Here is a 26,880-nt window from a genome sequence, read left to right as displayed (position 1 = left end):
TAAAACATTTATATATAATTTTTTTTTTTAATATATATAATTTATTAAAATGCTATTGTAATACATTATTGTAATTGTATATTATGTATGAACAAAGTAGCATTTTATATATAGTATTATTTGACTGCGCAATTATTATTATATTTGTTTTTGATATTTTTTTATAAGAAAGTAAATGGAGTCAGCTGATCAGATGCTGATAGTTTTTATCATATGCTGAAATCATTGCGTTCGATTTAGGCGCAGACACCCTTATCGAATCTAAAGATAAAAGCAGTACCACGACAGGTGTGAAGTATGAAATTACTGATACAAGGACATTTCCGGAAAAATATGAAATCATAAAAAAGAAATCAAAGACAGAAAGACGAGGTGAACCAGGCTCTTATGGAAGCAGAATAATTTGATAGTGACGTGCTGTGAGACTCCGAGATGCAATTTTACAGCGCTTTATGAGCAAGCATCTGCTGAGCCGTTAAGTGAGAATTGTTCTATAGGCAGAATTAGTTTTTTCCCCTTTTTCTCAGTCTGTCTTGTCCTCCTCCTCCTCCTGTTTCTTGGATTTCAGGGATGTGTCGTTGTCACTCAGCGCTGCCGGAGCTCCGTGGCACTGTGATCGTTCTGGGCGCTGGAGACACGGCCTTCGACTGCGCTACTTCTGCCCTGCGCTGCGGCACCCCTCGTGTGTTTGTGGTCTTCAGGAAGGGCTTCACCAACATACGAGCAGTTCCTGAGGAGGTGAGAACTCCTAGATAGAATGAAAGTGAGATAATATCAGAAAGAAGACTAAATATATGCTTAAAAGTAAGGGTTTTAGCATAATTTGGTGGTACATTGGGTTTGATATTTTGTTATCAGTGCCAGAGATCAATTTTTTTTAATCCCACAGACCTCCAAATATTATGATCTCCCTTTCTAAAAAAAAATGTCTTTATTATTTTACTGTATATTTCCATAATAAATAAGTCAGCTTTTTTATTTAGTTTAGTTCTCTTTTGTTTTTGACCAAATTTTCTTTTAACTTTCCTAAAGGCTTTCTTTGTGACCACAGTTTAAAAAAAATAAATCTGCTTTTCTTTTAAATTTTCCGCAGACTGACTTTGCGACCACAGTTTGAAAATCCCTGATCTATGCAATTGAATTCATATATTAAATGAAACCACTGTTTTATTATTAGAAATGTATTATTTATTTAGAAATATTAGATATTACATATTATATATTAGAAATTTGAAGAAGTTAGTTTCAAAATTACTATTATTATTTACACACATGCATTGTTAGGGTCTCTAGGACCCCAGTTGAACAAGTGGGATGAAGCATCACTTTTCAGAGAATGTGTAGAATATAATTTTTCATTTAACGTACATAAAAACTTTTTTTTTTTTAGAAAGTCTTTTGTAGAGTCCTAAGTGGAACCTTTAAATTTAAAGTTTGTTTTGAATTCATTTTTTCTTCTAGGAATAGAGGAAAAACGATAGCAAGTAGGAGAAGAGCAAGAAGGCAGAAAGTCAAGGAGAGTCAGGAAGTGAGAAGAAAGAGAGTCAACATCAGGCAGCAGAGTGAAGCTTATTAATATTTGGTGTGAGAGAAGTGTGAAGCAGAGATTTATGAAGAGCTCTGTGAGAGTGTCCTCTCTCTCTAGACCACTGACACCGCTCCTAAGCCTTTCCACTCTCATTTATTGCAGACTTGCCTTTGCTTTCAGGGGGAGATTACTGACAATTGTCCTACTCGCACACAGGGCTCTCTGGTGAGCTGTATACCCGCTTCCACTCTGGTAATGATGCCAGCCGGCTAAACGTGTCATGATCCGCTCCATTTAGACAAAGCTGTCAAATATGTGTGTCAGATGTACTGAGGGAACTTATTTTTTTCACCATTATGTTTTTGAGACATGGCTAGGACAAAGTACCAGTCCATAAAGTTGTCTTTCTATATAAAAAAGTACACCATTTTTTGTTTAAATATTAAAAGTACTAAATGCAGTGCCAGTGTGCAACTGTATAATGTCTGATAATCTAATAATTAAAAAAAAGTTTTTTAAACGGGTAGCCCCGCCCCCAAATTCACACCATTGGTTGAGCCAGAGCAAAGCGGCACAAAGCCAGTAGTCGTCTCTGTGCATTAAAGTGAAATTATAAACTATTTTAACACTGAAACAATTACACACTTCACCTTTAAGTCTGATTCACACATTGTTCTTCACATCACCCACCACATTAGGATAAAGTACGGTAAAGTGCAGTAATTATTCACATCTGTTTACACTCTCCAGTGAAGACGCTCGCCTAATACGGCCGCCATCATCTTCAACTCATTAAAGCTGTTTATAAGCTATATTAAGTTTAAGACTCCTGTAGGCATACATAATCAGAACAGAGCGCTTGACTGTGCATTGACGTGAACTGAGACAATTTATGGAAACGTAGTAATAAGAAAATAGAATTTGTCACCGTACGACTACATTCCTCCCACTGGCCCCCTCTACGAAGCCAGTGGGCTTCTTTTAGATGATTCAACCGCACTTTTCATCAGTTTTTTTTTTTTTTTGGTGTAGTCTGAGAGAAAATCTTCTGTAAACTTTCTGATGTGCTTCCACCAAGCCAAGTCGCACTTAATGTCTTTTAACGAGGTACAGCTCTCTCATAATCATGCGCTTCATTATCTCATGGCCAGATAAAAGACGGGACCTTTGCTGGTTGTTGTTATGTGCACTAACTTTGCACTTGTTCAGTTTTAAGACCAGAAACATACTTAAAGGAATAGCTCACCCAAAAATGAAAATACTGTCTTCATTTGCTCTCCATTGTGTTGTTCCAAACTTGTATGACTTACTTTTTTCAGTGCAACACGAAATATGAAAAATGTCTGTTTTTTTTAAGTCCTTACAGTGCAAGTCAGCGGGGTCCAAAGTTTTTTTGACCATGTTGACATCAGAATATCCTCTTTTGTGCTCTGCAGGTGAAAAGAGGTCACACTGGATGAGAAAGACATGATGTTGACTAACGATGACAGAATTTTCTTGTATCAGGGGTCAAATGATGCGATTTCAAGTTTTCCTTTCTCTTTGGAGTGTTACAAGCTGTTCATAAATAGATAAGATCCCTAAAGTTGCAAAGACTAAAGTCTCAAACCCAAAGAGATATTCTTTATAAAAGTTAAAATGGTCCACCCCTCCTAAAACGCCTCGTTTGAAGATTTGTGGTAATGTACAGTGTAATATTGTACACACACACACACACACACACAAACACACACACACATACATACACATATATATATATATATATAATTTTATTTTTATTTTTATGAATATATAAGATGCAAATGTTTGGCCAATGCACTGTACGTGTGCATATCTGAGTACTAAGGAGTGGTCAAGTTACCTTCAAATATCTTAATTTATTATTTAAGGCAGCTTTTTTATATTATTTTATTTTATTCTGACCACAGATATATTTGTTTGGCCAACACACTCTAAATATGCATTTCTCAGTACTAAAGGCGGCGGTTAACTTGCCTGTACCATTATGTGTGATGTTATTCAGTTAGCTAGCTATTAACATGTCATCAGCTAACTAAGTTTAACTAATTTGCTCAGCAACATTCTCTTCAAACTGTTGCTCCAGCATGACAGTAATTGAGCTGAAACGAAAACAGACCATAGGCTAGGCTAGGTTCGTATTAGCTCACTGCTTACTGTATACTGTGTTCTATACACTGTATAATGCATGCTTTAAAAAGTAGAACTGTGTGTGAAACCAGAAGCATAATGGAAAGATAATCATTTCAAACAATAGGCCACACAACCTCAATTCATTGCATATTTGATTGTGTAAAATTTGCACTCTGGGACATGTTAGATATTTAGTTCAAAAAAATTGTCAAGCTAGAAGAATTTGTACGTGAGTTCTATTTGTTTTAGGGCCTTAATTGGAGGCTTTATGTTGTGTTTAGATGGAGCTGGCCAAGGAGGAGAAATGTGAGTTCCTGCCCTTCCTCTCTCCACGTGAGGTGTTGCTAAAGGCAGGGCGGGTCCATGGAATGGAGTTCTGCCGAACTGAGCAAACAGAGTCGGGTCAGTGGGTGGAGGATGAGGAACAGATCATACGACTAAAGGCCGACTATATCATCAGTGCTTTCGGCTCTCTGATGAACGACCCCGCAGGTATTGTATGTTCCTTATTACAAATGAACACAACTCCTCCAAAATTTGATTATTTTTCAAGTAATGTTCTCCAGAATAATTACAGTTTAAAATATGCAGAGCATTTGTAATCAGTTACTTACCAGGTGCTATTTTAGTCAGGATGCTTCCTATGTAGGGAATAGTCACTAAGCATTGGAACAGACCCGATGTCTCACAGTAAATTTAGTGATTCTGAACAGTGTGGGTTGGACTGAGGCTTATTATGCTGTAAGTAAACCCATCAGCGCTCTGAACGGCTGCCATTTTCAAGTGGATGAGGCCCATGTTGTTGGTGTTGTTTCAGGGATTTATTCATTTGATTTAGGTCGAATTAGCTTGGCTGTCTTGCAGCACCAGTGTTCTCCGATTAAGTAGTGAAGTGTACAAGGGTATATTTGACCAAGTATCCCAGTCCCCCACTAATAAACTTTCTCCTTATCACAGGCAGTCTGGAAATCAGCAGTAACTTTGCAGACCTTTTTTATGCTCAAACAGCAACATTACAGACTAACTAAAGTTGAAAAAGTAAAAAAAAAGCATAATAGGACCCCTTTAAAGATTGACCATATCATACACACATGTATATACAAAGCCATATTCTATTATATTCTGTTCTATTCTATTCTATTCTATTCTATTCTTAATTAAAATAGCATTTTATAATAAAACATTACAACAAAACACATATCAGATATAATTACAGTTTGTGTATGGTACATGTTGATATTATTAAATAACTTTCTGAAATCATTAATACATTATATAATGGCAGCTATAACTTCATTTACATTGAAATATGAGTTTTCTTTTGCTTTCATATAATATTATTACATAATATAAAACTGTTTTACATATAACAATATTAATATAATATGATAATATTAATTAAATTCATATATCATAGAATATTAACAGAAAACATTACTGGTACATTACTTTACAATTTGTATATGGTACATTTTTAAATATGAAATAACTTTCTTTAAGTCATCAAAACATAATGGTAGATCTATTACCCCCCCCACACACACAGTAAAAACAAACAAAAAAAAGTAATGGTGGCTTTATTAGTACTACTATATCACAATATTTACTTTATTTCTCATAAATGTGACTATATCTTGCAATTGCAAATTTATATATAAAAAATTAACCTTATTTCTCTTTATAGACATCTCTATCATAGTTTTTACTTTATTTCTAGTAATTGTGACATTATATCTCACAATTGACTTAATTTGTTTAAATATCACAACGTAACTTTATATTTATTTGAAACTTTATTTTACCCTTTGGAAATGACCTTTTTCTCTATGTATATTCATATTTATTTATTTATAAACATCAACACTTTGAGGCAAGTCAGAGACTTAAAACTGGTGTGTTGTTGTAATGGTATTTAGATTGTATGTATTTGTCTTTGATGGTAGTGTGGTGATGAATGGCGCTGAACGAGTTTTATTCTGTTTCCAAAGGGAAATCATCTTAAAACAGAGTGTGAATGGATTAGTATTGAGCTCCTGCAGTCAGCCCTCTGGGAGCAAACGCAAGTCATTACCGCACAGTTACAACTCAAAATTATTCCTGGACGTCTTAGTGACGTGATTACAGGGTGAAGAGAGAGACCGGTGTCAGAGTCAGAGTCACCATCTTCATTTTCAACCCGGATAATTATCTGCTCGCCAAGTCCCTGAACTGTGACCAATAGCAGTGTGCGAAATGCACTGCATTTATTACCGATGTTAATTACTGTACTTGTTTTTTGATTCTTTTCTAACAAATTTTAGTGTAATTCCTCTGGTAAACTGAAGCAGTTAAAAACTGCTGCTAAATACTGACTTGGGGTTTCCATCCGATTATTCTCTAGTACTGATAGATGTGGTCAGGCACTTGTGATCACAGCACATCATTCAAGTAGTTAAATGAACTCAGTTAACAGTTGATTAATAATATAAATTGTTACAATTCAATCATTTAATAACTGTAATCATCAGACCTGCTAATTATTGGTGGGCTGCAGTATACAACGTGTTCATGGCAGATGACAGAGCAGAACTTTTTCTAACATGATTTTGAAGTCCACTAATTAGATTAGGCTGCTAAAGGGCAGACCCGCTATGATTTTCAATTAGGGTTGCATTAAAAAAACAAGGTGTAATGTCACCAGAGAGACTGTAGTGTCCAGAGCTGACTGGAGATTACATTAATTCACCATAATGAGATCCATCCCACCCACGCTATGAGTTTACTCACTGACCAGCCTGCAGTAACAACACAAATTATCTCAAACTAAAAATATATATATATATATATATATATTATTTTAAGTTTTGGTACATAAAAAGTACATACCGTTTGTGACTGTTGAAAAAGTTTCCTCATGGGACGCTTAAAACATGTATTGATGGAGTTCATGTGTTGGCAGGACTTTTACATCACTTTCTGGGCTTCATTTCAAAACATTTTCAACTAAAATTGTACTTTTGTAACTTTTTCAACTAAAATTTTACTTTTGTAAAGAAATCCCATGTCTAGGCAGAATTTGTTTATATCTACAAAACTAATTGCAATCAATCATGATAAACATTCATGATGAAACTTTTCAGTCAAGTGTGCCCAAACATATAAATAATATATAAATATAACATATAAATGTTTTTGTAACCTGGTCATGCTTATGTCTTTAAAGAGTATATTATATAATGATTATGTGTTTAAATGCATTTTGCATTTTGCCTAATGATGAATAAATAAGTATATAAGTATGGTTGCAATTATTATATTTTAAAAAAACATATGATTGTCCATGTTTAGGTTTATTAAGCATTATTGAATATATTTATTCAGCAAACATCACCACAATGCAATTATGCCTGGATAGACTGTAATATTTGCCCTTTCTTCGGTCCTATAATTTCTTAATTTTCTTGCATGTAATCCAAGTTGTTTGTCCTCACCTTGAATTTAGCACCTCCGGTTGTTTCATAAGTATTATTGGCACTATTGTACGATGTCTGACCTGCTCACAGCATCTGTGGAACATGTTAAACATCAGGAAAGGTCTGCGCAGCAAGAGAGGGTTATCATTATTAGCAATTACTCTACAAGGTTAATTAAAGCACACCAAATCACCTCTTAGCAGGAGCAGGAAATAGTGTACTTGACCGAAAGCCAGCTAGTGTAATTTCGCAAAGAGATTTTAGGGAGGTTATTGTGTTTGATGAGGTTGTTGTGCGTTTGTGTGTGCGGTTGTCTTTCGGTTTAATGGAATCAGATGGTCTTGTTCAGACATGCCTGTGTTCATCTCGATTCCTATTTTTGTCATCTTAGTGTACTTCTACTTTGCAGATATTGCGTTTTGTAACATAAGCAACAGCCAAAGTTCTGTCCGCACTGTACCTTCCCTTAGTGCTGAGGGATGGTGTTTTTTTCCCCGTCTGTGCTCTTTCATTTAGGAAATATGAATTACTTGCCCACTCAAGTGTCTCATCAGATTGGTCTGGCCGCGGCCATCGAGGGCTGGTACCAGAACAGCTGACATGGCTAGAAAAGTTGGCTGGTAATCTAGCAGGCCTGCCCACTGGAGCTAACAGTTGATTTGATCCCTCGCCACACTTGGCTGTTTTTTCTTTCCATTTTCTTTTTTCCCCATTTCTTCTTTGTGATGGAGTGTTTTTCATCCGGCTCCTGTCACTCCAGCCAAGGCTCCGCCCCCACCTACCTGCTCGGCCGAATATTCAAACATCAGCATTCCATTAATCACACTCCATCAGCGGTAATGAGGCCGCTTGCTTTCTCCGGCACAAGACTGAACAGCAACTTGCATTTGAGCTTGACACAGTCAAACACAAGGCTTTATGCATTGAATTTCTTATATTAAAAACCAGCAAATTAGAACAGATTGAGGATACTTGAAAATATTGTCATTATTTACCCTCATGTCATTCCAGACCCATATGACTTTAATTCTTTTGTAAAAACCTAAACAGATCTTTTGCAAAATGTGTCTAAATATGAATGTTACAAGACTGTCAAGTGCTAAAAATGACCAAAAAAATGCACCAAACCATAACACTTCCTCCTCCACCTTTCACTGACTTCTTTACACACTCAGGGTTCAGTCTTTCCCCAGTTTGATGACGAACATAATGTTTCCCATCAGACCCAAATAAATTAAACTTGTTTTCATCACTCAAGTGAACTTTGGACCAGTTCTCCTGTGTCCACACGACATGCTCCTCGGAAAAGGTGAGCCTAGCCTTTTGATTCTTTCTGTTGATGAGAGGCTTGGTCACTGCAGAGTGGGCTTTCAGTCCAAATTCTCTTAAACGCCGAGACTGTATGCTGAGACAAATCCTTACCCTGTTCAGCACTGAACTGGCGAGCAATTCCAGCTGCAGTGTTGAACCGATTGCCCATTGAGATTCTTCAGATTATCTTGTTCTGTCGTGCATTTGTCTTACGTGGATGACCTGCCTTTTTAATAGACTTGAATGAATTAGTGTCATTGTAAAGCTGCAATATTTAAGAAATCACAGATTTGAAATGACCAACTTCTCTTGCAGTGGCTGAAAGTGTCATCCCTTTGACCTTCATCTGGAGAAACTGCTGTTGCAGGCTTTCAGTTACTTTAGAGCAGCCTGTTGTCTTGCAATCAGTGAAAATTGGAGGAATGCTGCCAGTTAAATAGGATTTGTCATATAATTAAGGAAATTAGCTGCAGGTGCCAGATTAAAGGGGTCATATGACGTTGCTAAAAAAGAACATTATTTTGTGTATTTGGTGTAATGAAATGTGTTTATGCAGTTTAAGGTTAAAAAAACACATTATTTGCCACATACTGTACATTATTGTTTCTCCTCTATGCCCCGCCTTTCTGAAACGCGTACGGTCTGAAAAAGCGAGGTGTGCTGTGATTGGCCAGCTATCTAGAGCGTTGTGATTGGCCGAATTCCTCAAGCGTGTGACGGAAATGTTACGCCCTTACCATACTGTGATACCATGTACCGGTGCGACGAGACAAAACAAAAAAACCCCATTATAAACGTGGCATTTGTTGCATCCAGTGGGGACATAATTACTGATTATAATGACTTATACTGTCTTTTTACGCGTTGTATTGCATCGCACCGCGTAAACATAAAACCATGTCTGCATTTGTGATCGGAGAAATGACAAAACAAAAGCACTACTCTACACTGCCCAAAAAAACTCGCGTTTGAATCGTCAGTGGCAAATTCTTTAAAGGGGTCATATGATGCTTTTTTAAAGATCATTATTTTGTGTACGGTGTTATGCAAATCTTCCCACACAGTGACGTAGACATGTGGGGGCGTGTTTAAACGGGGCATTTTAGGAGGGTGTGGACGAGCCTTAACTTTTATAAAGAATATCTCTTTGGGTTTGAGACTTTAGTCTTTGCAACTTTAGGGATCTTATCTATTCGCGAACAGCTTGTAACACTCCAAAGAGAAAGGAAAACTTGAAATCGCATCATATGACCCCTTTAACACCAATAATTTGAAGGTATCTGTAAGTGTTCTCTAATTTTGATCAGAGTTCTTTTTCAATTCTCATTTAAGTTTTTATACTGTGCTTCAGAATACAATTAATTTATGAAAAACTGCCCTTCGACTCCTGTTAGGATAACTTCAAATAGGACTAAGCAGTGACCTTGAAATTTAGGAAATTGTAGGTTGTTCTCTACTAATTTTGATCTCCACTGTGTGTATGTGTGTGTGTGTGTATATATATATATTTCTTTTTATTTATTACTTTTCTCCCCTGGGAACTGACTCATTGTGTCAATAGCTGATCGGCAATTCTTAAAAAATTCTACTTTTGTTTTCCACATTAAGAATAAAAGCATACAGGTTTAGAATCACATGAGGGTCAGTAAATGACGGAAATATTATTTTTCTGTAAACTGTCCCTGTAGTTTGTTAAACCAACTGACTAACACTGAAATTTGTGCTGTTGCAGTACAGAACAATGGGAATGTTCTGATGGAATGATGACTATCCTAGTGTGCTGGTCCACAATCCCCGTCCTCTCCTTTATCCAGTGTGGATTCCTCTGCTTAATGGACCCATTGCAATTTGCATCTGTCGGTGAGGAGAATGCCCATGGGTAGAGAGAGAGCGAGAGAGAGTTGCTGCTTTACTTAAGAATGATCTCTGAGGGCTGTGAGAGGCCTGACACACTCTACTACCTCTCCAGAGCAGACAGGAGAGAAAGAAAAACAACTCACTGTTAGCATCTCTGTGTGGATAAGTGAGGCTGTTGAAGAGGTCTAGACAATTGCAGATAACTCTAGACATTAAAGGGAGATAAAGGGGAAAAAATAATAGAGAAGAACAGCAAGAAAAAGTGTTGACGATCAGGATTACAGGCACAGTGTCAAGTGTAGGAGCCAATCTCTCTTCCTCTCTGTCTTTGAACTGACCTGCCAGCTCACTGGAGGATATTACAACTTTGTTCTTAACATCACTTCCCTTCAGCCGGTCTCTTTAATCGCCCGCAGGAAAATCGAAATCTTAGTTATGAGGAGGAAGAGGAAAATTCAATTTATTTTTACTTAGAAGTATTGGGTGGGCTGTGGTGTTTGGAGTTTGTACAGAATTCTGACTTTCAGTGTTTAGAAAATCTGATTGTTGGTGTGCATGCTTGTTGCTTTCTGTTATTAAAGGAGACATATAATGGAAAACAGTGTGTAAATGATTTTGATATACTGTGTAAACAGTCACCAGAGCATCTGCACTGTTTATTAAAACTAATATTCAAAAACTCTGGTCCTTCAGAAATCATCAATGATGTGACATCACACTCTTGAGCAGGGGTCCAGAATAGAATAGAATAGAATTTGTAATGCCTTCTGCCTTGGTATACAAATAAGGATTTTTAAATCTCTAATTTATGTTTAAATGAGTGCTTTATTATATTATATTATATTATATTATATTATAATACTTTGAAATAATTTATAATTATTTTCTACAGATATGTTCTTATCATTTCAGGTTGTATAAAGTAACATCAATTAATGTAATTCTTCCATGACTGATGATATTCTGTCATTTGTGATTGAATAACATTGTCCAATATACAGCTGACTTTTTTACTCAATAAGGAGAGAGAGAGGAGTTCCATTTTTCCATAGTAATCCTCATAATGTGCAATAAATCTTGGGCATCCTGTCCTTAGATCTGTGTTTGTAATTTTCTTCATTGATAAATGTAGTATGCGGTCTATGCCGAGCAGCCGTGCCTTTAGAAGATCGATGGTGTGTGTTCAAGAGAGAGGAGGGGTGGTCATTTCAGAATGTAGATCAGTTTGACAGACTATCTTCCGGCTAACGTTGCTAACAGTGAATGAAATGCACCAGGAGATGTTACATTAACCTCGCAAAAAGAAAAAGAAACGCCAGTGGGGGAAAAAAGCTCTCGTCATTTGTCTTGTCAGTGACTTCGTATTATTTTCTTGCCATTTCCAGTCTATCAGGTTTTTCCTTTTCTGCAGGTCTTTTTCCTTGTTACCTCTTTCCTCATAAATTTACCCTTTTCTTTATCAGTTCTCTCTCTCTCTTTCTCTCTGCAGTGATCGAGGCCATGGCTCCCATCAGGTTAAACAGATGGGGGCTTCCTGAGCTGGACCCAGAGAGCATGCAGACTAGTGAGCCGTGGGTGTTCGCTGGGGGCGATGTGGCCGGTCTGGCCAATACCACCGTGGAAGCAGTCAATGATGGGAAACAGGCCTCCTGGCACATGCACAGATACTTACAGGTGCTTTTCTTTCTTGCTTTCTTTCTAGAGTAGTTGAAAAAGGATTCAGGAATAAAGTTAAAGGGATAGTTCACCAAAAAATTCAAACTGTCATCATTCACTCACCCATGTGATGTACCAAATCCATGTGGACATGTTTTACACAATATCAGAGCTGCTCTTTTCTGAATAGTGAAATACCCTGCTATTCAGACCATTAAGCTCCAAAAATAACACGCTAAAAAAAGCATCTACATGACTATTGAACTATAATCCAAGTCTTCGGAAGCCACACGTATTTGTGTGACGGAAAAAAAAAAATCTTCCTTTACGCTGTAGCTCTTAAATCTCATTCGCACTTCAAATGTATTCAAATGTGCTGTAATTGATCATGAGATGCACACCAACCAATGACGTTTGACTTTATTGATGTATCGTGATGCATCTTGCACAAAAGTGCAAATAAGTTTTGAAAGAAATTGAAATCAATTTTAATTGAAATCAATTTTAATATTAAATATATAAATAAAAATGTATATCAGTTGGACAAAATGTCTTTTAACCTTCCTTGTTGATGCTAAAGAAATGTGAAAGATGCAAGTAACTTGCATTTACGTGTGAGAGAATATTCAGCAGAAAATATTGGAAAACTAGAATTTGATTTATTGGATTATGAAAAGCAATGTATTAATAGATTTATTTATTTATGAATAATAATTGTAATTTTATTAATAATATTTATTTTCATTATTTATGTGTGCTTGTTTTTAATAATAATAAAAAAGTACATGTATGTTTGTTTATTTTATTAATGTTTAGTTATTTATTTATTGAGGAATTTTTAATAGACTTTTCTGGATGTCATCATGTAAGAAAGATTTTCAGCATATAATGACTTTTTATGTCTGCTTTAGGTCTTTTTCTATTGTATGAGATGAAATGAGATGTATGAGACTATTTTATGCTTTTTTGTTCTTTTTGGAGCCTGATAGCCCCATATTCACTTGTTTTGTATGGAAAAGAACCTTGCATTTGTATTCCACATAAAGAAGTCATATGGTTTTGGAACGACATGAGGGTGAGTGAAAGATGACAGGGCCAGGGCAAGATGAGGTTATACAAGCTGCACACATAATAATTATAAAATAATTTAAAATAAAAGAAAATGCCATTTATAATGCTCTAAGATGGAGTGTATCATCACACTGCAGGACTTTGCCGTCCCTGCTGTGAGATGTCATGTCAGCTGCCCAAATGACAATATTGTGTCACCGTAAACACACACCCAAGTTCATTTTCTCAACAAATCCACATTTGAAAACACTTGTTTTTGTTCTGATGAGACGGAAACAGATGTTGCCCTGATTATGTCCCGTGTTAAGATCACAAAACCCAATGGAAAAGGAGGATTTGCAGTGCTGATTAATTATGTAGATGAGGGCTTTACATTCTCTCTACAAAGAGTGAGCTGTGACACCGCTGGATACAAAAGCCTCTCAATATGAGTATGTTTATGAGTAATCAGAGCACAATAAGGAATAAATTAGCTTTATAGCAGGCGGTAGGACAATGGTCTTCCTGTGGCTTCACGCGGCAGAACCGCACGCCGGGGCCACACAGCGAGAATGCTGTTCCGCACAGGATTATTCCGTAAATCTCACCTCAGAGGCACCGGCGATACGAGCTTGTTCGGCTTAATTAGTTTGCTACTAGCAAAGTAACTGTGGAGAGTGAAGGAGGGAGGTCAGGGAGAGAGAGAGGGCACTTAGGATTGTCCCGTTAGCTGAGCCAGATCAGCCTGGGCTCTTGAGAGGAGCTTATGGAGGCCCCCTGCCTGTCAAACACACACGCGCGTGCGCGCAGACTGAGACCCTGCAGAGACATCAGTGGCTGTTCATGCTGCTAAAGCCATCAAACCCATACACCAACAAAACCGTCAGAATCCAAGCTGAAATGAAGGAGCCGTGACGTTGTATTATGTAATTATCAAGATATATGTGACAAAACACTGACTGCTTGCATGACTATATGACAGTTTATTCTTGGGCAGATAGCAATGAAGGCGGTGCGTGAGTGTTTTGCATCACAGATGACTGAAAAGTCAACATGATATCAAAAATTGCGGAATAAAAAATGTGATCTTAATACATGTTCCTGGACTTATTTTGTATGATTATCAGTGCATGTTATTCTGAAGTTTAAAAAAAAAAATCTCTTCCTACCTTACTTGTTGTTGTTAAGTAAATGTGAATTAGATGTAACCTTTGTAATGTGTCTTATATCCATGCCAGATAGAATATTGGAAATAATGATCTGGACAACTGGAATTTGATTGATTGGATAATGAAAAGCAAGTTATTTATTAATAATATTTACTTTATAATTTTTTCTTGTTTGTTTTTAATAATAATAAAAATCTTTTTGTTTGTCGTGAGATGTTTATTTATTTGTGTTTATTTTATTGTATTAATATTTAATTTTTTATTATATTATTAAATAATGTTTGTTATTTTATGTTTGTTTTTATTTTAATAATATTTATTTAGTTAATTATTTAGGAATTTTTATACTTTTACACTTTTTCTGGATTTTAGCATTAACACATTACAACATGATTAAGTTGATTATTTATTATTATTATTATTATTATTATCTCTCTCTCTCTCTCTCTCTCTCTCTATATATATATATATATATATATGTAGTTTCATCTCAGGTAGTTGCTCATATTTGCTCATAATTTCTCATTTTAATTTAGTTTAAATTTATGTACTAAAATAAGTTAAATATATAATGTGTGTGTGTGTGTATATATATATATTTACTTAATAAAAACTATAGTAATATCCCAATGATATTAAAATAACACATGTATTCATATGTAAGACCACTGACAATGATTTAGCAAGTTAGTAAGGTTCATTTTGATTTCATGTTGTTTTTAACTTTTGACATTGTGTAAAACATGTTATAAAATACCAGAATCATAAAGCCATTCCTGACCTCTGCCATAATAGCATTAAATTCAAAGTAAATGTCCCGTTGAGTGCTCTAAGATATAAGGGGTTATGCTCTTGAAGGTACTGTATTTGACCTCCATATGGGGGAATCTCACGGTTAAGTGCAGTTCTTCTCCAGCAGTGGTGGATCAGCGAGGGGTTAATAGTCTGTCCATGTCTGTGGCCAGAGCAAAGCAGAGATAGCTGTTTACTTGCTGATGAAATTACCATATGTAGTGTTCAAGGGAAGGCAACAGATTGCGTTGTTGTTTTTACGGTAATGAACCACAGCTGAGGGAACCAATAGAGTCATTTGCAGAAAGGTTGCAAGACTAATGTAAGAACAGCTCTCAGATCAGCTCAACAACAAGTTCCACCTGAGAGCTCTGAGGTGTGTTCATGTACTTGTCCCTAGGCATTTAATATTACTCATGTTTTTTAGATATGTTTCATAAATTTTTCAATAAAATAAACTAGATTTATGTTTCTTCAAGGAAAGAAAAGTGCTTGCAAATAAAAAAAATAATAGTTTTAGTTTAAGTCAAGTCAAGTCAAGTCAAGTTTATTTGTACAGCGCTTTTCACGATACAAATCATTGCAAAGCAACTTTACAGCAAATTAAGTTTCTACAATATTTAGTGGTAGCTTATCAGTGGTGACTGTCAATTAATGTACATATGGCAGAAATGTACGGAAAAATCAATTTAAGACGTAATAAAACAGATGATGAACACTATTAACAGCAATTATTATATGATGCAATCAAAAGTTGGTAGTTCTGTATGTTGTTTCAGGGACGATGAGTGGGCCCGGTGACGTATTGCTTGACTCCAAAAGAGTTTATTAGGTCAGTTTAGTTTTTAGGCATTGCTGTTGCTGGCTGTCTATAGTCAAATAGAAGGGACTCTCCGTTAACTCTGAATCACTTGATACTTTCGAAGCTTTGTTATTTTGCTCCCAGTTCGTTGTAATTACATGGAAAAAAGTGACTAACACAGTCTTCAGTCCTTTTTTGTCACACAGCTTTGGAACGACATGAGGGTGAGTAACTAATGACAGAATTTTCGTTGTGCAAACTATTCCTCAAATAATCACATTGTTCTTAAATCTTAGTGGTTAATTACCTCAAGTGCTTCTGAAAAAGGAAAAATCAATAGCGTATCATCTGCCAAAGATCTATCTGGTGTACAAAGCGTTTGACAATTACAACATCCGTCAGGGCCCAAGTGGGTTCAGGAACGTCCCTCGGCATTAGTTGTTTGTCTCGGGTGTTTTTCTCACTAGATTCCTCTCTTTCCCAGTGACGAGGCCTCTCTGTGGAGGATGTGGGCTGTCATGTTCCTGCTCTCGTTTTCTCTTCACTTGACACCCCCTCGTTCATTATGCGGCTGTGACATCACCACAAGGGCAATCATACGTGTTTGATAAACGTGAGGCTCATTAGAGAGAGAGCTGATGTATGACTGCTATTTGCCGCTTTTGTGCCACGATGTGAAGAGATAAACAATGCTGCGGGGTTTCGCACAAACACACGCCGCTATCTCACTCCGATCATCTGCTCTATTGTAGCCTTAAATGCACATGTGTGGCGGCCCACAAAAGCGGAGTAACCTTCAGAAACCTGCATTCAGAGCGACTGCGAGCTTTCCGCCAGGCTTTGGAGCTTTGTCTGTGTGAATGCTGTCAATTTCCCCTCTCACAAAGTAGAAAATACCTTAGATGAAGTCTTACACGTGTGCTGTGATTGTTTGTCATTACAGTCCATCTTTGGGCGGACGGTCAGCGGCCCACCCCAGTTGCCCCTCTTCTACTCACCCATAGACACTGTGGACATCAGTGTGAAGATGTGCGGCATCACGTTCCCCAACCCGTTTGGGCTGGCCAGTGCTCCACCCACCACCAGCACCACCATGATCCGCAGGGCCTTCGAGCAGGGCTGGGGTTTTGCCCTCACCAAAACCTTTTCGTTGGACAAGGTACTTAAAACAGCGCACATAATGCACATCAAACTATAGTGTTTTTTGTTTTGGATTTTCAAAAGAGACAGAGTAAAATTGTATTGTTTTTCATACCTCAGGGTTTTCAAACTTTTAATGCCAAGGACCCCAGATATGACAATCCCCATGTTTGTTAATAAATAAACATATTTATTTTATTTAAATATTTCATTTTAAATACATTTGCATGTTGTTTTTATTACCATATTTTACTATATTCTTTATTACTATTCATTACTAAATTTTTATGTGGACCCCGTAGCACTTTATTTATTTTATTTTGTTTATTTTATTTCATTTTAAATATATGTTCATGTTGTTTTTATTACTATAGTTTACTATATGCTTTATTACTAATCATTACTACATTTATATGTACGGCCCCTAGCACTCTGAGGGCCCTTAGACCCAGTTTGAAAAAGTGTTATTTTAGTATTATTTATTTAGTATTGTATTATTAATTCATGTTTTGAATTAGCTTTTAGTTTTATATTTTCAGTTTTAATTTTAATTTTAAATAGTTATTTAGTTTTTCTTATATTTCTATTTAGCTTTCTTATTTTAGTTTTAATAATTTTAGTAACTTCAATTTATTTATTTATTTATTTACTTATGTATTTAATTGTTTAGCCAAGACAGCATTTCTATTCAAATTTTATTCAAGGTTTTTTATATTTTAAATAGTTTCATCGAATATATTTAAATTTTATTTTATTTAAGCTTTATTTGAATCGATGAAAACAAATTTTAATAGTTTAACTTTTAGTTATCAACACTGGTTTGAAAATACTTGGCTCAGGAGATTTAATTGTGTTCTCATTTAATTTAAGTATCTGCATTGTCTCCAGTGTTTGTCCTCAAATTCCTAAAAATAATTACATATCAAATAATTGTTAACATGCAATAAGAGCATTGATCTGTAACATTAAAGTAAACATGAAACAGCATTCCCTATTTTAATCCCCCCATTTTAGTTTCGATATCTGATATATTTACATTTAAAACAGGATATTTGATATGAAAAATGTAGGATGTATGTTGAACAAGACAGTAAATAGGGTCAATTTTGCTTTAATGTTAACCAGCAGGTCTAGGAAGAATTTGATACGAAATGGCATTGAAAATGTAAATTGTTTTGTTTGCATGCTGTGATGTCATGACAGATCTGAGCATTGATTTGAGATCTCTTCTGAAACTTCAGACGAGACACGTGAGATTACAGGGCCTTTTTCTTAAAAGCATGTCTCCATTTAATCACGTTTGTCATGTGAGCTCTCATTTGTGTTCTTTCTTTCCTTCGTGCTTCATCCAGTATCTCCGGTAACAACAATTATAGTGTATTTTTCTTAGACTCTTATTTGATTGAATTAACAGATGAATCTGTCGAGAGAAAGGTGATATGACACCGTGATAGATGTTATTTTCACCTCCTCTTTATTCTGTGCTTAAAGCCATTTAAGTGTGATTATGATTTGTTATTATTATAAATGTTGTCGCTAAAATGAACATGCACTCAAATAGTTTTAATAATTTTTTTTCTATGATAAAGAATCAAATTTGGCATTAAAAAATAGCAGTTACAATTCAAAAGCACTGTTTTATTAACTTGAAATATTCTCTCTTTTTAGCAAAGTCAGTATTAATCAGGAACATATGTTTGTTCTGTGTTGGCTGCTTTCCACTCATTAGCAGCACTAGGGATATTAAACGAAAATAAATAAATGCTAAATAAAACCCCAAGATTAAAACTGAAAGACAAGCACTCAAACTCGTAATAGACATCGCTATAGTAATGCAGGAGTTCCATATGCTACTGACAGGAGGCAGGAGCGGGAAAGATGGAGTCAAATTGTTTTTTCCGACCCATGGTCCTCGGCACTCAGCTGTTTTCAGACGGTGAGGGACAGCATGTAAAGTGTGTAAATGATGTTTCTCCTGCTCTGATGTGTGAGTGAGCGATGTAGCTGTTCCTGTTTTATAGACGCCTGTCACCTGCCTCCATGTCTGCTTTTATAAACTGCGCGCCGGCCCTTCGGAAAAGGTCAGCATTTTATTTCCAGAGACAAACGGCAGTGGGAGGGAAGAGGTGGTGCAGGGGCATAGCCATCATTTCAGAAGTGAGGGGGACAGAAATGTCAACTGTATTTTATTTGTTTATTTAAAAAAAAAATGTTGGTATAATTGACAGGTTTTATTTTTTTCTTATCTCTTATTTTTAATTGGCTAGGAAATCAAATAGCCTACACTGCTGGACAATAACCAATAATTTGTACGATAATTTTTTTTCCTATATTTTCCTAATGACAATTTTATGATTGGTTTATATACTACAAACACTTTTTTAAACTTTTATCGCAGAATAATGCGGAAAATATATTTTATAGGTTCTATACTGTAATAAATGATAGGCCCAGTTAGCACTGCATTATTAATATATTTTATTTTTTACCTGGAGATGCAAAACACTCATGGACCATATATTGTCGCAATCGTGTATTCATCATCTTCAAGTTTCATAAGTCAAAACGTTTCTGTTTTTTATTCAGCTTCGCTACAGCAATAGCTGGATGCCTTTGTCCATATTAGGGATTTCCTGGCATGTCTTAAATGATTACTTCTATGAGTCCATTTTGGACTTTCTGTGCGAGAGCGCCCTCCTGCTTTGAGTATGAATGAAACACTACAGGAGAGGTAATGTTCACATCAGAATGCTCTCATGTTCACATCGCCTCGTTTTAGATACGAAAAAAACGTCAGGCCAATCATAGACTATCTTGTCTCTTTGCATTTAAATCTACATTTATTCACACTGGCCCTTTAAAACATCTTTGTGAACACACTTGCCTGAAAAAGTGTTGGGGACGAATTTACATTTTCTTAAAAGTGGGGGTGGGGGGGCACGTCCCCAACGTCCCCCACGTATTCTACGCCCACGAGGTGGTGAGAAACGTGTTACAATGGAAGCTGGAAATTGCACCCGCGTCGGTTTACCTTGGGAGCTAGGATGTTTTGCTTAAGATCACATTATCTTCCCTCTCCGACAACCTTCTTTCTTGACTAAAAGAGGAAGTGGACGACTGATGGTCGGCTGCAAAGTTGTCTGTGTGAACTTCGTAAGAGTGGATTTTTTCCCCCCACCCCCTTCTCTCTCTAGTCATGCTTTACTCTTGACATTTGTAGATGCCAGATTGGGCTGTAATACACTGTTGCATCTATTTCCCGCCAGCATATGCCGAAATACCACCTGATATCGCGATAAACAGAAATCATATAATTCTTTATTGTGTGCTCAGTGGGAGAGATTGTAAGGGGGCTTTTCTTTGGGGGAAAAAGATAAAGAAGTTCTTAATGTCAATATGAATGAACAGCCGCTACACCACTATCACCCACCTTAAACACAAGGGATTTCTCTTTTTTTAATATCCTGTGCTTTATTTTTTCACGCCCGCCCCCCTATCGTAACATTACCGCCGCATGCTATTGATAGAATTTGAGATGCTTAGAGGATTGTCTTCGAATATGAGAATCTTCACGCTTCTGGGTCTCGTCGTTGTGCTCGGCATCGCTAATTAGCTCGGGTTGCGCACTAGACCAGTGGATAACTGCCTAGCAAAGCTCTGTGACCGTTAATTAGGATTAATGAACTGTATAGCATATGAAAACGTGTTGTTTTCTTGCTACTCCTTTGAAAAATAGGGCAAAGGACGCCATCTTCCAAATAACCCACTGGCATTACATCCATTTTTCCCGAATGATTTTTTTTTTTTTTTTTTTTTTTTGTCACACCAAATACTGGATTGTTAGATGTGTGATTGATACATTTGGCCCATTTCAGACAGATTCGTTACAGATTCGTAGGCTACCTCCAGGGCCGAGGCCAAGATCCGAAGGCAACTGAGCCCAATTAGCTTTTTGACTGGTCAAGTCTGGTTAAATCACACCTGTAATTGGAGCTAACCTGATTATTGGCAAAGGCACCAGTTTGCCACCAATCAGCTCCTCAAAAGGGGCCTGTAGGTGCTAGTTTTAGCCATTGGCTTTTATATATTTGTGCACTAATAGTTCCTTTGTGTCTTTCACGTGAGATTTCCAGCACTTTAACCTGTAAGAGTAAGAATGATTGCTGTTGACCCGCTAGACTTGCGCCCACCATAGAAAGCTCTTAAACTCTTTCACTTTATCTTGCAAAACTTTCTCCGCACATCAGTCTATTCTTGAACGTGCCTTCTCACCTCGGCGTAGGAGGATTTAGTGGGCAAATCTGAATGAACTAAATATGAAGATGTATTAAGACGGATTCTCAACTTTTTAACCGCTGTTAAAACAAAAGAAATGGCACGGGGAAGCCGGCACACACGCAAACACACACACACATTTACTGTACATCTCAGATCGAGGTTTTTAATTTAATGAGAAATGTTGGATGAAGCTCCATGGTAACACAGATGAAGTGTGATATGTCCCATCACCCCACCGCACACTATTGTCACTTTCTCTCTCGGCATATTCTGCATGGCTTTATATGTCTCTCTGCTAATTAGCAACCAGGATTTAATCAACTGCAGCATTTTTATCAAGAACAGAAAGGTTAAAGGTCGCAAACCTCACACGCACACTCACAATACACACGTACACACCCTCTTACGGTTTGAGTGTTTAATAGGTGGCGCTGGTAATCTGTAACTCTGTAAATGAGCATTTCGGGTGCAAAAGGGCTAGAGGTCCCAGGGTGGGATAATGAGATATTCTGTCGGTTTTGTTCTCATCAAGCTTGTATCTCACAAGCTTGTATGTCTCGGTCTGCTGTGAAATGGACTTGATTTTTTATTTATTTACATACAGTATTTATATTCTGATATGGATCTGCCATGTTTATAGCTTTGGACTTGGACTTGTTTTTCGATGAATATTATCTTAGAAAAATATAAAAAAAAGATTGTGTGTATATATATATATATGTATATATGTATATATATTTTTTTTTTTTAGTAAATAGGTTCAATTTGAATTCACATTGGATTTAAACTAGAATCATTTTTAAACACCAGTATTTTTTTTGTTGCTTGATTAAACCCAGAAAGCGTCATATGCATGTGTTAAATGAAGAAAAGAAAAAGAAAAACATGACAATTAATTTTTTTTAAAGGAGAGCTGTTTCTGTTCCTTTAGAGTGCTTGCTGTAGCTGGAGATTGGCACAACCCAGCATGCACTGTATTCAGGCTCATTTCCATTTCACACCAGCAGGAGAGAATTCTGGGATGGGGCCCCCTGAGAGTATTTGGAAGTGACACAGCCATTTCTGCACTTCCAGCTCTGTGACAGAGTTAAAGCGGAGAGATGGATAGCCTCCCATAGCTGCATGCTGGCCTGAGAGAGAGAAAGAGAGAGAGAGAGAGAGAGAGTGCGCAAAACAGTAGCTAGCACAACTCTATTGAGGGTCCCTACACATGCACACACACACACACTCACTCACTTAAAAAAACTAATTATTGGTGTTTGCTAAAGCTGATACTGATATCTAGAGTGCATGATGGTCATATATTGCTGACAATGTCATTTTATAGTTTAACTTAGCAAATGAGGTATACACAATTTGTTTAAGTAAAACTTGAAAATAGAAAATGTACACAGTTACACAATTACAATTTTCTTTTAATTGCTACAATTAATACAGTCTCAAAATGATCAATATGGGCCGATAGCATATATTAATCTGTTACCATGAGTGATATGACATGATTTTTCATGTTTTAAAAAAAGTTTTACATTTAATTTTAAATTTTCTTTTTTTAAATTTTCTTTTAATTAAAATTTTCTTTATTTAAGATACAATTATTTTAATTTTTGATTAAATTTAAAAAATAGGAAAACCAGCGTTATTGTAGTTAACAAAAACTAAAAACATAAAAAATTACTTGAAATAAAATAAACTTAACTGAAATTAAAATTAAAAGACTATATAGACATATAAAATAAACAAAAACTACTTATAATGACAAAACACACAAAATTACTAAAACTTTAACTAAAATGAAAATGAAAACAGAAAATATGAAAATAAAATCAAATTCAAAAGATTATTAAAAACTGTAGTTATCTCAGAGCCCGTCCACACGGAGACGCATTTAAATTTTATATCGTATCGCCGTTTCGTCCAACCGGATCCGGTGTTTTGGGAGCCTGAAACCGCTATTTTTTGAAACCTGATCCCAGAGTGGATAAATTTGAAAACGACACCCTTGCATTTTCGTGTGTACAGCCAATCCGTATATATTGTGAAACGATGATGTCATCACCCCACGTCTCGACCCTAGTCAGACACTGCTACGTCACGTAACAGCAACAACAACAACAATAGTGGACTATATGCTTGCGTTCGTGCTGCAGAAGCTACTGAGCCTTTTAGCTTTACTAAAGAAAAATCTAAAATTACTAAAGAAAAAATTTTTGTATACAGCGTGCAAGGTTTATGCATGCTCCAAGTCTTTTACTCCATTTCTAATGTATCTCTGTGGCAGAATTACAGTGCCACATACTGTTCTGGCATTTGGAGTCGGCTTCAGTGGTTTTGTGTGTACGCAGATATTTCTTGAGACGATGCCATGTTTACAGAATTTTTTTTTAGAACGAGAAAAAAAGGTTGGATAGGGAAAGCTCTGGCTTCGTGTGGATGTGCACTGTTAGACTTTTTATTGTATTTTTGCGGTAACTTACGAATAAAATTTAAATTTTGTGGGGGTGTAAGCAAAGTTTATATATTTTATTTTTTAATCATTTTAATATGCATTTATTTCACCACATTTGTACTTACCCAGACATTATATTGAGAACGCAGATTCATGTTTTTCATCTGCAGAACAATTTACAGTAGCACTACTGCTTTTGAGCAAACAGTAAAGTACCTCAAATTCCCATATACAGTAAATTACTGTAAATGGCATTAACATACTCATAATTCAGTGCATATTACAGTAGTTAACCGTAAAACGTATATATGGTAGTTTACTGGGCTTTTTTGCGGTAAGTAACTGTAAAATTACAGCAAGTCTAACAGTTTGGCCTCAGTGATACTGAGATGTTGAAAACAGATAATTTGCACAGATACTAGGCAGAATTACAAATGTCTTCTAATTAGCACAGTTGATGCTGATAATCTCAAACTATCAAATATCGGCTAACGTATTAGTCTATCCCCATAAGTGATATGCCGCATGTTTTTTTTTTGTAACCATAAAATTAGGTGAAAAACTTTTACGATTTTAAGACGAAGATGTTCTTTTTCGTTTACGTCGGTAAGCAACCACCTATAATAGCAATCCTTTAGAAACCACCCAGAACAACCATGTAATAACGCTCTGGCAACCTTCAACAAACGTAATAATCTAGTTCAGGCTTCATAATATCTGCTTTCTTTGAGACACAATGCTGTTTAATAACAGTCTGTATACTAGTGGCTTAGCTAAAGTGGCTGTTGACGAGAGGTTTTTGACCGAGAACTACCTCATGATTGCATTGTAAAATGTATCATTATTGTCCTCACGCCCCCTGTTTAATCACAGATCGTTGACGAGGATTCTCTCGTTCTCCCCTCAGGGAAAACATCCCGAAGAAGCGTTTGTAATGCAGAGGAGCCGTCTGCGGTGATGGGGGACAGACGTCCCCATCTCGCACCTTCCTCCCGCTTAACTAACATGTGTCTTTCGTCGTACCTGTCTCATCAGCCATGATTATGCTGTGCCTCCGTGCAGTTGGCATGCATTAGGGGAGGGGATGAGAAAATAAACAACTAAGGTGCTTTTCGACTCCGGAATAAGCATTGGAAAAGTGGGTCTGTCAAAGCAGTCACTACGATCTGAGAGGTGTTGACTAATTGCCTGCTAATTACACAGTAAATTGTCTAATTAAGCTGATGGTTAATTAGGGTAAGCTTGCACTGCAAGTCTTGTGGAAGTCGCTCTCTCTCTCTTTCTCTCTTTTTCTTTATTAACAGAGAGAGAACGAGAGAGTGTGTGGCATGCCCGGGAACCTGGCTGTGTAATTGGCGCACTGGCAGTGACTGGTGGTTAACATGACACAGAGAGGCGATAGAAGTAAAGACTGACAGAATCGGGGGTTTGCTGCAAACAGCGCCACTTGTCATTTGTGCAGGGGCCCAAGCTGTGGCCCCCCACGTGTCGCCAGCGATGCCTTGGCAGCCAACAGCATTGCACTCAACCAAACTCCTCAAAACCAGTTTCTGCTCCTTTTTCTCACCTTACAGAATCCTTGGCCTGCTGCTTTTAGACCAGCTTTTGTGTCTTACAGTGGGAGCCAAAATCGGAGTGTTTGTTTTTTCAATCTGAAAAAAATTTTTAAGTTATAAAGAGAAGACAAAAATATATATTTCAGATTTCAGCACTATTTCTAGGTCACTGTCAAAACAAACTTGTGACCATTTACATTGGTCATTACGTTGACAAACCATGTATTAAGAGATTCTGTAATTCATTTAATGTTTTTCATTGAACTTTCCACTCTTATAATGAAATTTTGATATGATGTTCTAATAATAAAAAAAAAAAAACTAGTAGTCTCAGATTTTTGGGCCCCAATTTAAGTTGGTATTTTGTGGACTAACTGCCTTAGGCTATAGGCACACACATGTTATGTATGTATGCATGTATTGATTTCTTTTATTTTTTTCAAATTTTTTTTTTAGTTTATTTTAATTTGTAAAAAAAAAATTACAATTCAATTAATTTTAATTTAATTTCAATTGTTAATTTTAATTTTTCAACAGTTTTGTTTACTTTTTGTCTCTGTAATAAGTGGCACATTGCAATCTGGATTTAAACCTTTAAATACTTCAATTCAATTTTCTATTCAAATTTACTTCCAAACCAACATTACAAACAATAGTGTCTTACAGTCATCTTAAACCAGCATGTTTAAACAAATTATACCTACATAAAGGGTATAACATTTAAATGTTTAAATGTCACCTTTGATCTTCAAACATATTATACTGGACTTTTCTCAGTACTGAATTCACTTTAAGTCATTTTGGTATCATACGTTTACAAATCTCCATTGACAAAATATAATTTTGGAAGAGTTAGGCATTAGACGTGTCAAAAGAATGTGTGTTGCTGCTGGAGCATGACTCAGATTTATGCATTTTTTTCTACTGTCATTTATATTTCTATTTAGATATTTTTCTCAGAAGCCGATGAACGATTGCAAATTGAGAATCATGTCACGTGTAAACTGTGCCGTCTCATTGCTGGCATTTTGTTGGGGGTTATCCTGATAAGAGCCACCTGAAATGAAGAGATGTGATACACGACAAGGCGATTCCCTCAATCTGTGCTGTCATCTAATCAATACAGATGGAGATAGGGACACAGTCACTGTTCAATCACTGCTTCTTCAAGTCAACCAGGATGCAGTGAATACTGCCGGCGGATCAATTCAGCAAATGTCAAAGGTGAAATCTGCAATTTTTAGACAAAGACTGCACAGCTTCCGTAACCTCTGCATAACTGCCACGTCTATAGAATGAATGGACAAAGAATCACATTTATCACTTCCTGCAAGTCATAGACCAATGTGTTCTCTCTAAAAAAAAAAGAAAAAACGAGACCCAAAAGGCCAAAAAACAATAAAAAGGATTGAAAAGAAAAAAGATAAACAATCATGTTTTGTACACGCATCTTTTGTGTTCCTTCAGTTTAATTTGAATAAATTACAGACCAAGAAATGGTGCAAGCGTCAAGTGCAAGTTTATTTACCACAAAAAAGCAAAACACAATAGAACAATAGCAAGACAGAACTGACATGTAGAACAACAGTCACAGTCCAGTGATTTGTGTTTATTTAACAAGCAAATTAGCTGAGGTGGTGCCGATCGGGGGCTTTGTCGTGTAAAAAAAAAAAAAAAAAAAAAGGAAAA

The 26,880-nt window shown here is 36.3% G+C and overlaps 1 protein-coding gene across 1 annotated transcript in view; it reads left to right on the top strand.

The window, feature by feature from the left end:
- The window catches only part of LOC107712781 (dihydropyrimidine dehydrogenase [NADP(+)]-like), a 184,713-nt gene that overhangs the window by 71,899 nt on the left and 85,934 nt on the right, over positions 1-26,880 (top strand). Inside the window, exons 10-13 of the mRNA XM_016518117.1 lie at positions 569-738; positions 3,961-4,171; positions 11,789-11,973; positions 16,712-16,927. Coding sequence (XP_016373603.1) covers positions 569-738; positions 3,961-4,171; positions 11,789-11,973; positions 16,712-16,927 — 782 coding nt within the window. The remainder of the gene's footprint in view (positions 1-568; positions 739-3,960; positions 4,172-11,788; positions 11,974-16,711; positions 16,928-26,880) is intronic.

Source organism: Sinocyclocheilus rhinocerous, unplaced genomic scaffold (assembly GCF_001515625.1).
Source record: "Sinocyclocheilus rhinocerous isolate Xijiao unplaced genomic scaffold, SAMN03320098_v1.1 scaffold1740, whole genome shotgun sequence".
Lineage (NCBI taxonomy): Eukaryota > Metazoa > Chordata > Actinopteri > Cypriniformes > Cyprinidae > Sinocyclocheilus > Sinocyclocheilus rhinocerous.
This window is presented reverse-complemented; position numbering and strand designations above follow the sequence as displayed.